General features: G+C 25.2%; 2 protein-coding genes across 5 annotated transcripts; both read left to right on the top strand.

Moving 5' to 3' along the window:
• Nucleotides 1–58: 58 nt before the first annotated feature.
• Nucleotides 59–2,163, top strand: LOC102677911 (pachytene checkpoint protein 2 homolog). Its single transcript, XM_006607582.2, has 6 exons — nucleotides 59–315; nucleotides 485–641; nucleotides 707–898; nucleotides 1,059–1,286; nucleotides 1,350–1,697; nucleotides 1,762–2,163. The coding sequence occupies exons 1-6, from the start codon at nucleotides 266–268 to the stop codon at nucleotides 2,053–2,055; spliced, it is 1,269 nt and encodes a 422-aa protein (XP_006607645.1). The 5' UTR covers nucleotides 59–265; the 3' UTR covers nucleotides 2,056–2,163.
• Nucleotides 2,164–2,357: 194 nt separating this feature from the next.
• On the top strand, nucleotides 2,358–14,262 carry LOC102678142 (mitochondrial carrier protein Rim2). 4 transcript variants are annotated; one of them, XM_031508156.1, is made up of 8 exons: nucleotides 2,358–2,496; nucleotides 2,558–2,633; nucleotides 4,136–4,321; nucleotides 4,873–5,150; nucleotides 10,557–10,675; nucleotides 12,861–13,071; nucleotides 13,155–13,259; nucleotides 13,509–14,262. In XM_031508156.1, exons 2-8 carry the CDS (start codon nucleotides 2,593–2,595, stop codon nucleotides 13,784–13,786), a joined length of 1,218 nt encoding a protein of 405 aa, XP_031364016.1. In that variant the 5' UTR covers nucleotides 2,358–2,496; nucleotides 2,558–2,592; the 3' UTR covers nucleotides 13,787–14,262. The 4 variants fall into 4 exon arrangements, 2 of the variants coding, with proteins under 2 accessions (XP_031364016.1, XP_031364018.1); XR_420566.2 differs by having other exon boundaries at nucleotides 2,380–2,633; nucleotides 13,509–13,986; nucleotides 14,069–14,262; XR_420568.1 differs by lacking the exon at nucleotides 13,155–13,259 and having other exon boundaries at nucleotides 2,375–2,633; nucleotides 13,509–13,986; nucleotides 14,069–14,262.
• The last annotated feature ends 1,470 nt before the right edge of the window (nucleotides 14,263–15,732 follow it).

Here is a 15,732-nt window from a genome sequence, read left to right as displayed (position 1 = left end):
TATTCAATTTTCAATCATTCAATTATTGAAAACTACCTTGAAATTTTTTAAAGTTTTTTTTCCTTTCTTTTCCTAATATGTATCTATGTATGTATATTATAAAACTTATTAAAAACACTTGCGTAATTAATTTCAAATTGTATTTTAAATTCTTGAATGTTCCAAAATACACAATTTCATATTCTTCTTAAAATTGTTACATATCGATATAAGAAAAGTTTTAAACCAGTTTTGGTTATATTAAAGTTCAGAAAATTGAATTAAAATGGAAGGATCCGAAGTTTTGCACGTGGAAATCTGTCAAAATATTGATAGGTATTACAAATTATATATAGTTTTTTTAATTAATAATTTATGTCTCAAGTTTTCAATCGAATTAAAATCTAATTTTTCTATTATTTAATAAGTTATAATTTAATATTTTATAACAAATTTTTCATATTTTTTATATGATTTATTATAATTTAAAATATTTAATTTTCAGCACACTTTCTATTGAAAAAATAGAAAATTTAATATATGCTGAAATAAATACATTAGAGGATATTATATTAAACACTATTATTTATGCAAAGGATTTAAAAAATTGCATTTTACAGACTCATATTGATTCCATAATATGTACGTCTAGTCATGGAGAGGTAATAATTCAAAAGTAAATTTAATTGTACAAAATTTATTAGCAATATAAAATTTATTGTTACAGAGAAGTCATATGAAAATACAAAATGCTACTCTAAAGTTTCATGTATATAGGTTAACTACAGAATCTGCAGCTACAGAAACAATGGAAAATGATGGAGAAGATCTTGCAGTTTCTTCTCATTGGATATTACCAACAAAAGAATTTCATTATCTATGGGAGAGTCTTTATTTTGATTCTAGCATAAAAGATTATGTTAGTTGAAAATATTGAATCTTTTAAATTATAATTATGATTATAAAATATTAATGTTTTATAATATTATTTTAATTAATTTATTCTTTATTAATTATAATTATAATTAATTATATATTAATTATCAGTGAGAAATTTAAGAATCTGTATATTTTTTTAGCTGCTTCATTTTGTAGAAACAGCTATGATATTTGCAGACCATAATGTTGATACAAACATTATAAGTTGGAATAAAGTAGTGTTATTACATGGACCACCAGGCACAGGAAAAACTAGTTTATGCAAAGCTCTTGCTCAAAAAATTATTATTCGTTTAGGCAAAAGATTTACTCATGCAGAATTCATTGAAATAAATAGTCATAGTTTATTTTCAAAATGGTTTTCAGAGGTAATATTAGAAAAATATTGAATTAAATTATAATAAAATTAAAAAAATTAATATTATTTACAGAGTGGTAAATTAGTTATGAAACTATTCAATGAAATAAAAAATCTTCTAGAAAATTCGCACGCATTAGTTTGTATTTTAATTGACGAAGTGGAATCTTTAGCGCACGCTCGGAAGTCTTGTAGTAATGGAATGGAACCTACTGATTCTATAAGAGTAGTAAATGCTTTATTAACACAACTAGATCAAATAAAACAATATCCAAATGTTTTGATTTTAACAACTAGTAATTTATCAGAAGCTATTGATTTAGCATTTATTGATAGAGCAGATATAAAACAATATATTGGACATCCTACGCATCAAGCTATATACAAAATATATACTTCATGTCTGAAAGAATTAATGAGGGTAAAAAAATATTCTTTTTGTATTTTATAAAATATATTATAAAATATATGTTTATTTATTTCAGACAAAACTAATGGAACCAGAAGAAATATATGATTTATCATATTTAAAAAGAATGGGCTATGAAGAAACATTTCAAACAAAAAATAGTCTTAAATTGATGGAATTAAGTCAAGAAAGTTTGGGTTTTAGTGGACGTATTTTAAGAAAAATACCGTTTTTAGCTCATGCTTTTTATTTAAGAACAAAAAAGTGTACTTTAACACGATTTTTAAGAGCTATGCATTTAGCTCTTAAAAGAGAAAAAGAAGATAACACTGAAGATGTATCTCAAGTATTGCAACATTTGGAATTCTAAGAGGTATTTGCTCCAAAATTTTTAAATTCGTTTTTTAGTTTTTTTATTGTAATTGAATTTATTTCAATGTAAGATTCAGTATTATATTTATTTAATCCTTTTCTAAAATACGTGTATGTTTTGTTCAAATTTCCCTAATATTCTATTTTCCCTTCTATTTAAATTCCTTGCAAATATTTTGTTTAAAAATATTTAAAATCATCAATTTCCCGCTCTTGTACCGATTGTCGAAATGCTGCGACTTCTCTAGTCTTGAATTAGTCTATGGCGTGCGGTGCGCCGTACGTTTGTTACTTGTTACGATTACGATCAATGCGACCAGTTGTTGTTGAGTTCTTGAAGGTGAAGGTGATATTCGTTATTTGTGTTTTCTCATACAATTCGATTTTCAAAAGAAGAATCGAGTTATACTGTCGAAAAAATAAAGCATTGCGGTTGAATGTAGGTTTTGTGTATTTCACGCGTGTGAATCTGTGATTTTTAGTTTTGTTTCTTCTTAAAGTTCATGCTCCCAGGATAACAGGGTCGAGTGGAAGAATGTTGGATCGCGATACCGCGATACATCTCATTGCTGGAGGGTGGGTTTCTTATTTTTTTTTCATTTTATTAAATTTTTGATTAATTACAATTTATATTTATTAAAATAATCAGATTAAAAAATGTGCGTCATAAATTCGTGTCGATGATTTTGATCAAAATACCAAAATGATTCATTAATAAATTTGCATTTTGCATAATGCTTCTAATTTATAAAAATATACAATAAATATATTTTCTAAAAAAATTTTATAGTATCATAACATAGGTGAATTCTAGTGTTTAATACTGCGACATAGTTACCGGTTCATGTGTTACATCATTCTTACAGCTTTCGTGCGTATGTTGCATGTATATAACTTATCGTCCCAATTTAGAAACTGCGATGTATTTTTGACTTATGTCAGTGATAATTTTTCATTATTACATCGATTATTCAATCTTTGATGATCGATAACTTTATATAAATCGAAATAATATCATATATCGTATAATACGCGCCATAACCGGCTTTCCAACAGGAAGATATATGTTTTCATAATGAATGTATAATATACGAGTTTCTTCGTCGTTTCTGAAGCATACATAAATCGATTAGATTTTATCGTAACCAAGTTTGATTATCTATTGAAAGAATTTTTATATCATAAAAAGATATATTATTTTTTATTTAGTGTATAATATTCAAATTATTAATTTGATAAATTAATAACATTCTAGTATTATATAGGTATGTATACAAGAGAAAAATAGATTAGTATAAAAATGTCTATTTTTTTACTACGTCACTACATCATTTTTTCGTAAGTGCAATGATACGCATAAATAATGCAAATATATTTCTTTTTAAATTGCATTTTTGCATTTTTTATATATATTTATTCTTTGAAACATTAAACATAAAAAATTGTTAGAATATAATGCTAAAGAATTAATATTTTTTTAAAATATTTAAAATTTTTAATTAATTATATGTTTCGAAATTTTAATGATTAACAAAATTCATTTACTTTATTGAAAATTATTGAAAAAAATATTATTTATTTGTAATGAAAAAAATAATATGTTTATTTATATTTTTTATTCTAAGAATAAAATTTATCCTGATATGTGAACAATGCAAATATGTTTTTAAAAATTTGAACATGATTTATCAAAATAAGCGGTAATTTTTAATTTTAAAAAGAATATATTGAATTAAAATATTTTATACCATTTAAAATTTAAAAAAATTTCTTTTTATCTCTAACCAAATTTTAGATATTGCTTAATTATTAATTATTAAATAATTAATCATATTGAATAGCATATCAAATAATGTAAGTTTTTTTTTATATGATTTGTTCATTTTATTTTGTTATGTTTTATTTTAATTATTTTAATTATTAAATCTTAACATTTAAAATATCTATTATCGGAATCTTTTATCAATTTTTGATAAAATTAATCTTCAAATATATAATAGTAATTTTTTAATCGATTAAATAAAAAATTCAATTTTTTGAGGAAGATCCTCACATTGGATGTATTTTGTGTTTCATAGAGTGGCTGGAACTACTGGTGCTATAGTTACTTGTCCCTTAGAAGTGGTTAAAACACGTTTACAATCTTCTTCTTCTGGATTTTATCCACCTCCGGTGAATAAGGAACTTACTTCCGGTCATGTCACATGTAAAAGTTTTCCAAAACCGGAACAGAGGAGAAGACTTTGCACTGGTGGCTATACAAGGTAATTTTTTACTTATTTGATATATAGTATATGATGCTAAATAAATATTATGATATATATATATATATATATAATATTCAAATATATTTCTGAAATCTCAGAACCCAGCGTTGATTCTCAACTAATTCCCGTATTCATGACATAGCCAGTTAAAAATAAAGTTTTAACGAAGCGCTTACCTTCCATTGTCGATTCTAGAAATTTTAGCTATTCTTCTCGATTAAAAATTATAAAATCTATTTTTACATTAACTTTGTTTTTTGTTTTAGCTATTAATTAAAGTTTATTACAGAGTTTTAAATGATTACTTTGAAGCTTTTACTTAGTTCAAATAATCTCATATATTCATATATCTCATGTACAATAATCAATATATACTTTAAAGTATGCTATATTTTAATTATAATTTGTAAATCTGTTATATCAATTTTTTATAATTTTTAATAATTATAAAATAAAAAAATGATAATTATATATAATGATTAAAATTAAAATTATAAAATTAAAATTAATTGAAACTTTATTTTTACAATAATTTGTTTGTGTTTCAGGCATGCTTTGATTGCTCTCTCTCACTTTGGCGCGTTTGCTTCTTCAGGAGGTTCTTCTCCTCACAGTCATTCTGCGCCAGGTGTATATCAATGTATCAGATATATCGTTCAAAACGAGGGTATTCGTGCCCTGTTCAAAGGATTGGGTCCTAACCTTGTAGGTGTTGCACCATCCAGAGCAATCTATTTCTGCGCCTACTCAAAAAGCAAAGTCGCATTTAACGCGATCTTTGCCCCGGATACCGCTCTTGTACACGTATTCTCCGCATTCTGCGCCGGTAAGTCGAACATTTTACTTCCGCTTTTATCGATTAAACTCGTATTTTCATCGGTTCTTGTATCGCATTTGAATGTGAATAATTTTAGCCACTGCTGTGGTGTGACGTGTGTCTCTTAAAGCAAAAGAAATAATAGAAAAATACTAATGTTTATTAAAAGTGATTATATGAATGTTAATTTAATACATAAAGTATAAAAATATTACTATATCAATGCAAATAAAATCAATTACATTATATTTTTTCAATTATATTATATTTTTCAAATATTTAATATTATTTAAATTAACAATTATTATTGATTTAATATGAATTAAAAAACTTTCTGATGATTAATGAAAATTAAAAAAATAAGTACAATATAAAATTGTACTATTGAACATAACATTATTGAATATGAACTATGAAAAGACAATACATAAATATATAAAAATCTAAGCAAAGCATTATTTAGTCAAAGCGCTGGATGGTGTTGTTCGTTTCTTTTCTCCCGGAACAATCAAATTGACCATTGATAAGGAACTTAGTAGGGTCACTTCTCGTGTCATTCCCTGTTATCTAGTTGAATGGATTGCCACAAATATTTTTAATCTTCACTATTTCTGATCTTTTGTAATATGATAACTCAATTTAATTTGATTAAGTTGATTTAATTTGATTCTGTATTTTTAATAATTTGCATACATTTAAATCATATTAAAAATACTTATATTAATTTGTATTTAAAATTCCTTGTAACATTTCATTGGTATTTTTATCGTATTTCATTGGTATTATTAATTTATTTTATAAATTTTTACGTAATGAAAAATTAACTGTCTTAATGAAAATTGCTTGTTTGATATTAAATGTATCGAGTGCTATTTTTTTTTTTCTCAAAGATTATGATGTATATGTAATTCAAATTAATTGAAGTGTTTACATAGTCTGTTAAATGAATAGTGCTTATCAGAAGAGAGCTGAACTTCAACCTCTGGATTATATATACGTATATTGCATATTATTGTAGATACTGATTTCTCTGCAGGGGTGCTCTTAAACATTCGAAGTATTCAATAAACGCATTGTATGAGGTCAGTAATATGTGAAGAAATGATCCAGATATTAATTCTAAAGAAAAATAATTTAAATAGATCAAAAAAAAAATAAAATACACTAAAATATATTTCGATTGATCACATCACAAATGGTTCACATTTCTTCTTTCTTTCTTTCTTTCTTTAGATTAAACATGTTCGATCATATAGTTGTTCAACGGCTTTTTGGTTATCTTGACTAGTGACCTACTTTTTCTCACAATTTGAAAGCGGTATTTTATTCTTTAAAATCTCTATTATCTTAATTTTAATTTTATTTTCTAAGAAACATTAATATTATATATGATATGATATAATATTTCTTTTATACAATATTATTTTGTTTAGATTAAACAAATCTATTTTTTTAGTTCTCAGTCATTTAAATTATTTTGATAAATAGGATTTTGTTAAATGAGAAGTTTAACAATATATTTTAAATAATAATCTTTAAAATTATGGAGCTTATTTTCTTATTGTATATTATTTTCAAAAAGTGAATATTTTATATTTCTTCAAAGTTTTAAATCATTCTCATTTTAATTTTACTTTCAGCTATGCAAAAGATTATTCTCAATTCTTGAAGATCTATTTTATACGTAGAATTGTATTCAAGTACCACTAACCTTGAGACACTCGCTATTAGGACAATTATGGCTTATTTATACTTATATCAACGTTGTATGCAGCAAGAAACATATAAGAGATTAATATTTTCTGCGTGTTATTTTCATCTGAATCTTTTGAAAACAATATGTCTTTAGTTCACGAATATTATATTATGAATGAAAGATAAAAAAAGAAATGTTTTTAACCACTGCCTGATTAGACTATAATAATTATTATTATTATATATTGAATTAAATATTTTTTATTTACAACTTTTTTATATTTAATATTTCATATTATTTTAATTTATATTTTATATAAAATTAAATTATATTTTTTCTCATTTTATACTTTTTTTCCATAAAATAAATTATGTTTACTGTTTCTATAATTGCAGCGGAAATTTAATTACATCAAATCTAATAATAAAGATCAACTATTTTACAATAAATCATCATTGAAGAAAACCAAGTTTATAAGTTGTTTATGTATTTCATTGCTTATAAATAAACAAGAATTATCACTGAAATTATATGTTTGAAAATAGAAGACTGCTATAGAGATTCTCGGATCTTCTCAATGGAGTTCAATGAAAAATCATTTCCACTTGACTAATGAAAGCATTGTTTTCTCACTTCAATTTTCAGTCTTTTTTCATTTTCAATTTACTCTTTGCTATTTTTTGAAATAAGAATAATATTTTTTGAATAAATTCTTTTGATATTTTTCATATATATAAATTTATTTTTAAATTGTACAATATAAAAATTTTCAGCAAAAATGATTGCGAAAAATTTCGAATTATAGTTAAATTATTTTACAGGGATTTTTCACAATATTTATTTTAAAATGAAAAGCAAAAATAATTTGTAAATTAAAAATATGATTGTTTATTCACAATAAATATTTCATCGTATTGACTTAATTCATGGACAATATACAATGTTTATCACTAGTGCATTGCTTGTGAACATTTATAAAATTACGCAAGTATTTCATACCCATTCTCTAAATTTCAAAATACTAATATTAATGTATCTATTATCTATTATTTAAGCATTTAAATAAAAAAATATCAAAGATTTGGATATTTCAAATATTAAAAATATATAATCATAATATTGAGATTAAAGAAATATTTGAAGCATACAATGTGGTATCGCAATTATATTTGAGATATATGAAATAGATATATTTGAGATTATATTTGAAATATATTGAATACTGGAATTTTGAATTTAAAAATATTACAGAATTAATATTACATATAAATCTATTATTTCTATTATTATAATGATATTCTGAAAAATTAATATTAGTATTTTTATCTTTAAATCTAAGAGGCAGATTTAAAGTGTGTCATCGTGGAATCCTTTGCTTGGAATCGATATACTGCGGTTCTAGTGTTTCCACAGTGAGGTAGGTCAAACAGAAACAGTCAATACCTCCACCAGGTTCCTGTTGAACTTAAGAATCCGTTTATTAAATCCGCTCGAAAGAATGATAAACTCAGGAATTCATAAATCAGGTCATCAATTTAAAATTATTTAAAAATTAATATTTTCTGAAATAATTAATTGTTTGAAATACATAAATATTAATTAATAGAAAATATTCAATAAATAAAAATAAATTTCACTGCAAATGTACATTTTATTTATATATCTATGTTAAATATATAACTGAAATAAAGGTGAGGATGAATTATTGCGTAGCAAGAATTTTATTTTTTTATAAATCAACATGATATATATGTATACTACTATGATAAGATAAATCCATAATAATTTACGGAAGTAACGAATACTCATCGTTCGTAATCTTATTGATTTGTAATGTTGTGGGATAAAAATAAATGAGACGTGTTTACGATAGAATCACGTTGCATTTACAACGACGTGTACGAGTATCCCACGTGGGAAACCATTTGCGTGTCTTCATTGAAGTACACGCATACCACCCACACAATATGCGCTACGCTCGTTCAAAGTCTATTTTAATAACCAATGACAATTCTTATAATTGCCATTTGTTCATTTATATTAACCTTGAATGCATGTGCAATTTCATTATGGTGATATACAATACTTATGGATCTATACTTAAGTGGATCATTTAAAAGTTTTCATCAATCTAAAAATTAAACATATTTATTTTAATAAAATAATCAAGTACAATATGTAGGTAAATCTTCTGTCTGTAAACATATAAACTTTACGTTAGGTGCATCTATAAATAATTCCTTTACAATACCATTTACAGTAGCCATTGAGTATCTTCTACTTCTTCTTCCTCCCAATTCTGGAATGTCTACATCCATTCCAATAGCTGTGGTGTAAGATCCCATAGGATCTGCTAACATTCTCACCTAAATTAATTTTGTATTATATATGTATTATATTTGTTACTAGTTAACTTTATTAAATAAAAACAATCGATTTTTTTTTATTTTGAAGATAATTCTAGAAATTTTTTAAAAATTTCTATAATTGTTGCTATTACTTTATCAGTTGCTCCTTTGGCATCTCCCCAAGCAGACATCACAAACGGATCATTCACGGACACGCAGATTATCTCTTGAAAGCCCATGCATTTCAGGTCTGTTGATCTAAATCATCCAATTCAAAAATAGGTTATGAAAGCAATTTTTATGCAAAATTAAATTATATCATTGATATTACATATTTAATTTAAAATTTTTAAATATTTTTTCTATATTCTTCTAAAAGTCTTCACAAAGTTTAAAAAAATAATTAATGATTTTTACTTTTCAATAAATCCCTTTAAATGGACTCTAGAACATCCGGGAACATATGCTCCAGGAATTCCAAAAATAATAGCTTTCTTATTAGATACTAGATCTAAAATATTGATTTCATTTTCCGGTACGGCTTCGTACAAAATTATATTAGGTAATTTGTCGCCTTTTCTAATTTGTGGCATCTCTGTAATCAATATAGTTTTCTATCATGTTTCTAATTTCAGTTAGATTAGAAATATGTGAATTGAATATAACTTCATTTATTCATCAACAAGAATTATGAATATCGAATATATAAATTTGTTTCTGACTTCATCCAGTTTTGTTGTTGATTTTAGTTGACAACAAGATTGTCTGGTGTAACTACGATAAATTTAGAAGTTGGCATGTTTACAGGAATCGGAGGATCAATCAGAGAATTTCTGCCAACAGTTAACTAGATTTGGAATCGCGAAAAAGAATTCGACCAATCGGTTTCTTGGCTCGAATGTGTTTGTTGTTTGTTAGATTGATGGCGCAACTCTTATTGAATTACAATTTGTTGGTACAAGGTTAAATCATCCGTGGTTATAACTGCTTTATTTTTTGTAAACAAGAATTTTTTATTAATTAGTAGAGTTTTTATAGTATTCGAAATTTCAATGTAAACATAACATTCAAACCAACTATCATATTTTTGATAGAATACTATAAACATGTAAATTATTGCAATTTTAAATTTCGTTATTTTTAATAGTAGGAATATAAAATATTTTTAATTTTTTTAACTTAGCTTTATTAATTTTTCTTAGGTAGATAAGTCGTCAATCTGATTCTTCAAAAATCATCTTTCGGAAACAACTTTAGAAAACCAGTAAATTGACGAGAGAGCTCAGACAGTCGCAGTACGCTACACACACAATCCCTCCCTCTTTCCTTCACATACCGCTTGGATTAAAAACACATAGATTCATTTTTCAGGTTTCGTCGCATGCACATTGACAAATCCTATTTGGTTCGTGAAGACCAGGCTGCAACTGGACCATCGAACCAACAAAATCACTGCGATGGAATGTATGCAAAGGATATATCGACAATCGGTACGAAAATCCTGTTTTGAGGAAAGAAACTCTTCGTTCCATGAGACATGCCATATTGGAACATCTTGGAAGATTTTTTTTAATCCATTATATCATTGCATATGATCAGTAGTATATCATTGGAAAGTTTTTCTATTCTTAAAGTTAAACATGCTGGTATACAGCTATATAGTATAATATATAGCTATATAGTATAATAGATTTTATTGTATTTTGAATTATTTTGAATTTTATATATAATCATCAATTCACTGATTAGGTAGTTTCTACAATATTCTGGAGATAATAAGATTAAATTGTAATCCTAGATAGTAAAATATTTATATGAACTTATTTTGATTTTAGGAAACAGAATATGTTTGAGAATATAGTTCCTTTTTGAAACTGAGAGAGAATAAGAAAAGAATTTGATCACAAATGTAAATAGAACAGAATGAATGTCGAAATATTTTTTTTATTTTTTTATTTTTTTATAATTCAATTATTAATTTAAAAATTTTTTGAGTATTTTTTTATTGATAAATCTGATTATTGTTTATAGTTTAAAAAAGAACAAAGTCTGGAACTTTTGTCAATCAAAAGTCAATATTCAATATTGTAATTGTTGTGATGTACAATGAACAAGCCAATCCGGCAGCCAAGGATATTTTTACAATCGTACATATATAGAAACTGTGCATTAAAATATTCACATCTACAATTTTTATATAATTTCATACAAAATAATAAAATTACAATTTTTTTATAATTCTTATAACAATTCTTTGAACAATTTGAATAATGATTCTTTGGATAACTATTAAGATAGATAAAATTTATTTAAGTTATCGAATTGAGATTTTTCTTTATTATTATTCGATTACGTTCTTCAGACATTTGCATCGCAATTGCAGCAGAGCCAGATTTAAAATTGTCTCTGCAATCTACAAATAGTCAAAATGTGCCGAAAATATCTCGTGGATGAGAAAACAACATCGTTCTTCACGGTTGATTTGTTGAATTATTGTACGTCATTTTGTCACACTTGTAACTGTGCCTTGATTACATTAATTTTGTTTTTTTTTACTATATAAAAATAGAATAAAATAATAGAATGAAATTAAGATATTATATAAAAATAGGATAATACAATGAAATTGAATATATTATATAAAAATAGGATAAAATAATAAAATATAAGAGATATATTTTAACAAATAATTGAAATATTTATTAATTATTTATGAATTTAAATTACTATCATTTTTAGTAGAATTCAAATTTTTTCAATTTTTCATTTAAATAAATAAGAAAATAATTTTTGTAAATAATAATTGCAAAATTAAATATAACATAGTTAAAAAAGAAAAAAGAAAATTACATAGCAAAATTTATAAATTAATAAATAATTTTTAGATAATTACATTAATATAATTACATAACATGCGTATATATACGGCGATAAGATTTATTAGGTATTAAATTTTTTGCAGAAAAACCTTTCATTCATTATAATTTTTTTTTTCATTCCAATGTTTATACTCATTTTCACTTATATTGTTTAATCATATCTATATTAATAATATAGATATGTTTTTATAGTATTCAGTAATAAGTTTTAAATCACAGAAACTTTTATTATCGCTGTTTGTGAATTCAAAAATAAAATAAATAAGTATTTACTAAGAGAAGTCAATGCAATAATTTGATCATAAATTGTATCAGTATATCGCATATTCTTGAAATTTAATGTCTTATCTCTGAAAATATATCCTATATATATTTTTCAGATAATTTCTTTGTTGGAGGCAAGCATATCTTAATCTTTTATCAACAAAATATATATTACGAATACATATTTTGATCGATATCTTCTTTTAAATTTGTGATACTCTGATTTTTTTTAATTTTTTGCGTATAATAAAACAAAAATTTTATTTTATCAAATTTATCATAAAATATGATTAAATATATATTAAGAATATTCTTTATCATGTTTTCATTCAAATTCATTATTTTATATTATTATTTAAATAATTATTATTTGATCATTCAATTATAGCTTGGTAGATTGGATGTTTTGAATTATTCAAAACTAATAATTAGTGACATTAAACAATATTGTAACAATCCTTTCATAGGAATCTAGGGTTACAATTTGAATGATTGATAGAATTCAAATTAAAATTATATGTTATTTTTTCAGGGTATCCTGGGATTCTACAAAGGCATTATGGCCTCCTACATAGGAATAAGCGAGACTGTGATACATTTTGTGATCTACGAGGCTGTGAAGGCCTCTTTAGCAACATACAAGGCTCCCAATGCAGATCGAAAAACATTGCGCGATTTCTTAGAGTTCATGGCGGCTGGCTCGTTCTCAAAAACGATTGCCTCCACCATCGCTTACCCCCATGGTAAGGTTGGCTGTATTGTGCAATTTTGCCATCACAAAATGCAAGGCTTCTGCTTCCTACTTCAATTAAGCTCTATTTTTAAGGCATTGCTCAGCGAGTTGGCTGTGGTTCAAGAGTAAAGCATCAGTTTGCACAAACTTCTTTACTTGCAAAAATCTTTATAATTCTTGCAAACATCCTGCACACTAGTACGACTCATCTCCATTACGCATATGAATGACTAATGTATCAAAAAAAGAAAAGAATTGATTGGAGAAAAAAATAACTTCTTTTTTAAAAGAAGAATTTTATTATTTAGCGACACTATGTTCTTCATATTTTCAAATTTTAATTTCTTTAAAATAATTCTAATCAAAAATCAATAATTTCACTTGTCATAATAATTTTGACGTAATTAAATTAAATTATATTAATTAAAATTATTTTTATTGTTTCAGAAGTAGCAAGGACGAGACTTAGAGAGGAAGGTACGAAATACCAAACTTTCTGGCAAACATTGAGCACAGTCTACGCTGAAGAAGGATTTCATGGTCTATATCGTGGTCTTGGTACTCATCTAATTAGACAAATTCCAAATACAGCAATTATTATGGCTACGTATGAAGCGGTGGTATATTTGCTAAGCAAGCACTTTCACGAACGATCTTTAAGCATAAACAATGAAAGCGAGTCCAAGTTCTATACAGATCCAAAGGGTAAACGAGAATTGGCCTAGGACTTACTCACGGCCCCTGAGTAAAGGGCCAAATAGCTCGCATGCTGCGGCGAGTCTTGAAATTGCATCTGTTTTGAAAAAAAGAAAATGAACCATAAGAACAACAACGCCGTCCAAGAGAGAGTCCATACGCCGGGAGAGAACGCATTTCCGAGTTTGGGGCCATGCCGGCCGGCCAGGTCCAATCGAACATGTCGAAGGTAGCAAAATAGGTATCACAGCACGTTGTACGCTGCTGTGTGCTCTATAAGTGTAGCAAAAAGTAGTCCTTCCTCCTTTCAGGTAGCGTACCTACGTACGCGAGGAACAGCCTAAACTGTCTGTCTGTACCTTCGTCGACACATTCACACACACATACACGGAGGCGAGGATCGTGAAGCTGGATTAAATGAGTCAATTACGTAGACTCAGAATGCTCCAAAAGTAAGATTATGTCAGCTTCTCGTTACTATTAATCTGTTAACTGGTTTGTTAATTTGATGGTTTGATAATTTGACAAATTTGCACAAATAACTTATATTATTTTTAGTAAATCTGATTCAAGACAAATTAATTTGATTTATTTTTTGAAAATTAAAATTTGATAACGTATTTTTATGATTAAACTAATTAAATTTAAGTCAAAAATATTGATGATATTTTTTCTAGTTAACAGGTTAATGGAATCATTGACATTATCATTGGTAATAAATAAGGTATCATGGGAAATTCATTTTAGGCGTCTTAATTGTTTCCGAAAATCTTCGAAACACGGGAAAAAATGGATTTTAATTCTTAAAAACTTGATAGATCTAATTTTTCACTAATCGGTTATTATATACAATAATATTGATATTCTATAATAATATTGATATTATATACAATAATTTGAATTTAAACATTTAAAATTCATATCTCCCTTGTTTCGATATGATAGAAATTATTTTTCATTATTAATTTTTATGCAGTATTGTGATTTCTTTAGAGCAATATGCTTATACTTTAATTAAAAATTATTGTTAAATATAGTGTAAGAAATAAGTTGCTCTTGAAGAATTCATTATATTCATTTCTATATCATTAATAGCAAATACATTTCTGAATTTAATGATTATTAAAAAAATGCGATCATTGTTTTTTGCAACTTCTTTTAACAAAAAAAAAAATAGAAAATAATCATTATAATTACAAATCTATATAAATACAAGATGATGAAGGTGAACGATTGTTATGTTTATTTCTATTAGTATAAGGAGATGTATTATTATCATTATTGTTGTTGTTCATCATTACATAAAATTTGTATTTCATATTAAATTTTATTTTCGAAAACGCTTCTTCCATAAAATGCTCAAAATCTATGTATTATTGATTGAAATCTAATTTTTCTGTACGTGAGAAATCTATTTTAAAATATATATTGACATCAATTTCTTTTGCAACGAAAAAAATATAAAAAAATTAAAAATGCATGAAAAATTGCATATCAATTTCATATATAACATTAAATTAAAAGAAAAAAATTTCATTGTATTGAATATATCGAATACAATCAATCAATTCTATAAAATTATAATGTAGGAATCATGTATGTAAATTAATTTAGATCAATATCAATATAACTATTTGTATATTTTGAGAGTGCGTTGTTACGCCAAATGAAAACAATATAACAAAAATGTTACTTCCTTTCTTTTTTGTAATGTTTGAAAACTACTTATAGTTACTATCCTGTTTTTGGAATCAATAATATCTATCTATAAATACTGTGCACTTAGAGAAATATTATATTGAAGTGCGTTTGTTGTTGTTCAAAATAATTATTCGTTGAAGAAGAAAAAATATTAAAAAATAAATTATATCACATATACACGTACATAAGAGAGAATCAATAATTTTTTGTTACTGAGAGATATTCATAATATTTATAAATTTGATTATGTTTGCAGTCTAATGCCATACGATGA

This window comes from Apis dorsata, unplaced genomic scaffold (assembly GCF_000469605.1).
Source record: "Apis dorsata unplaced genomic scaffold, Apis dorsata 1.3 scaffold_5, whole genome shotgun sequence".
NCBI lineage: Eukaryota > Metazoa > Arthropoda > Insecta > Hymenoptera > Apidae > Apis > Apis dorsata.
The sequence above is the reverse complement of the archived record's forward strand: the minus strand, read 5'-3'. Positions and strand labels throughout refer to the sequence as shown.

What these genes read in the sequence shown, in the direction of transcription:
- LOC102677911 (XM_006607582.2), top strand. Translation starts at nt 266, where the DNA reads ATGGAAGGATCCGAAGTTTTGCACGTGGAAATCTGTCAAAATATTGAT. An exon ending in ATCTGTCAAAATATTGATAG is followed by an intron (nt 316 to 484) that starts GTATTACAAATT and finishes TTTAATTTTCAG; the next exon opens with CACACTTTCTATTGAAAAAA. An exon ending in TTTCAAAATGGTTTTCAGAG is followed by an intron (nt 1,287 to 1,349) that starts GTAATATTAGAA and finishes TATTATTTACAG; the next exon opens with AGTGGTAAATTAGTTATGAA.
- LOC102678142 (XM_031508156.1), top strand. Translation starts at nt 2,593, where the DNA reads ATGTTGGATCGCGATACCGCGATACATCTCATTGCTGGAGG. An exon ending in TGCACTGGTGGCTATACAAG is followed by an intron (nt 4,322 to 4,872) that starts GTAATTTTTTAC and finishes TTTGTGTTTCAG; the next exon opens with GCATGCTTTGATTGCTCTCT. An exon ending in AAAGGATATATCGACAATCG is followed by an intron (nt 10,676 to 12,860) that starts GTACGAAAATCC and finishes TTATTTTTTCAG; the next exon opens with GGTATCCTGGGATTCTACAA.